The 2,260-nt window shown below is 42.8% G+C and overlaps 1 protein-coding gene across 1 annotated transcript in view; it reads right to left on the reverse strand.

Annotated features, from left to right (window-relative positions):
- The window catches only part of galr1b (galanin receptor 1b), a 45,640-nt gene extending 44,496 nt beyond the window's left edge, over positions 1 to 1,144 (reverse strand). The window contains exon 1 of the mRNA XM_016497131.1: positions 245 to 1,144. Coding sequence (XP_016352617.1) covers positions 245 to 901 — 657 coding nt within the window. The 5' untranslated portion in view covers positions 902 to 1,144. The remainder of the gene's footprint in view (positions 1 to 244) is intronic.
- Between the last annotated feature and the right edge of the window lie 1,116 nt (positions 1,145 to 2,260).

Here is a 2,260-nt window from a genome sequence, read left to right on the forward strand (position 1 = left end):
TTTTGCCCATGGTGGATTATTAAACTCATTATAATAATCACGTGGACACGAGCTAGAGGAAGGAAGGAGTAAATAAACACGCGCCAAGTAGCTTTCGTTTAAAAAACATTTAATAATTTCTTAAACGCTCATAAAAACCTTCTCATTCCCACACTTTAATCGATAGATCAGTTGGTTCAAAATGAATGTAGAAGTGCTCCCTCGATAGTTCTACAAGAAACTTGTCTTATTGTCGATTCCTTACCTTGGCATAACAGCATGTGATCAAAACCAATGGTAACAGATACCCAGTCACGAGAATAGTCACTTTATAAGTGTGCTTGGCCACCCGTTCGGTCCATATCTCCCAGCAGAACGTGCTATTGGGAGCACTGGGGTGATCCGTCAAAATTTGGTGCTGCGCAGCCGGGACTGCAAAGATGAAGGAAAGCATCCAAATGACACAGACGCCAATGAGCGCATTCCTCCGGCTGCGAATGCACGGGGACTTTTTGGAGAGCACCACGGCAATGTACCTGTCCACCGACATGGCCACAAGCGTGAAAATGCTCACCAGCATGCTGACCATGACAAAATAGTGCACAAATTTACACAGAAAAGCCCCGAAGATCCACTCGGGAAGAGAGTATATGGTGGCCTGAAACGGGACGCAAAACAGGAGGAAAGATAAATCTGCTATACTGAGATTTAGGATGAAAATGTTAGTGGTGCTTCTCGAGCGCCTCGACTTTATTTTCCCAATGACAACCATCACTAGAGTGTTTCCAATGATTCCCACGAAAAATATACATCCAAATATGACGGGCACAATAACAACCTCCGGACCGAAACTGTCGGTCGTGTGGTTCGTGTCCATATCCTCCTCTGTCCAAATTTCCGTTTCATTTCGGGATAACCCCATGTTTAGCCTACAAGGATTCAATAAGTCCGGTCGAAACAAAAAAGCACAAGTCCGTTCAGAAGCACAGAACAATCATCCCCCAGTTTGATTTCTCATTTTCTCAAGTTAGCGCGCACTGACAAATCTTTGGCTCATTTGTGGAGAACTCCTGAAGGCTGGGAAATGCACCGGCTGGGTGTGAAGCACTAGTCAGAACGCACATCATACTACACTGGCGCGTACTCTTTCCCGGCAAGGAGACGCTGGGACACTGACACACGCTCAGTGCGTAAAGTTTCCGCCCGGAAGCGCTTAAAACGACCCTGCGTCGTGATTTGGCCATGATCGATTCAGTGTTATAATAGTAGAGCTTCTCTGCAGTTTAATTAACCTAATAACTATTTTTCACTTGTCATAAAGATAACTATGTCGTTGGGTCAAAGAGCACTGGCATGTTTGTGTTTGTCATTATGAACTTGGCTTCATCTAGAAATATGTCTGAGGACCTTTACACTTGTTCTCACGTTATCTTAAGGTGTCACGAATCACGATACAGATAACCTCAGTCACTCGCTTGTTTGTAGGTTGCATTTGATCAGCTAGGCTACCACTGCTGAAATACACAACTCACAATTAAAACGTATTTTATTAGAAGTACATACTTTTCATGTATTGCTTTTTGGTACTCTCATTGCCCAGTTCTTTATAAGAAACTTCTAACACAAGCAGCATTCCACCAACACAAATAACCTTAATAAAATGACGCAAGACTGTTCAATGAACTCAAAAGAAAAATATCCCTAAACAGTTTCCTGGATGTTATAGCAGCTGTTACTGTGATATGTTCTTGTTCTTGTTCAGCTTTATTGTCCTTCTATTAAAATACAACGAGATTCCAGTGCAACTCCCTTTAGTGCAATTTAAAAAAACACATAATACAACATTAAAAACACAATAGAACATTACATTATAAGTTATTGAAAGTAACAAAGGGTATAAAAATATAAAAATAGCAGCATGACCATAAATAATTAATTAATTGTTGGATTATTTAGTGTTCTTATGGCCCATGGGAAGAAACTGTCCCTGAGTCTGGAGGTTCGAGTCGATCTGTAGCGCCTATAGGGCAGCTGATCAGATAGGTGGTGGGCTGGGTGGGAGGAGTCTGACATGATGGACCCGGCCTTGAGGCAACGGGAGCTGGAGATCTCCTCTAGGGAGGGCAGAGGGCAACCGATGATCTTTTGCGCTGAGTAATGACCCTCTGTAATGATTTCTTCTTGTCTCCATCCAAACTCCCAGCATACCACGCCGTGATGGAATAAGTGAACACACTCTGGATAGTGGACTGATAGAAGGACACCAGCAACCTTTGTTCCA

The sequence above is a fragment of the Sinocyclocheilus anshuiensis genome, unplaced genomic scaffold (assembly GCF_001515605.1).
Source record: "Sinocyclocheilus anshuiensis isolate Anshui unplaced genomic scaffold, SAMN03320099.WGS_v1.1 scaffold354, whole genome shotgun sequence".
In the NCBI taxonomy this organism is placed as follows: domain Eukaryota; kingdom Metazoa; phylum Chordata; class Actinopteri; order Cypriniformes; family Cyprinidae; genus Sinocyclocheilus; species Sinocyclocheilus anshuiensis.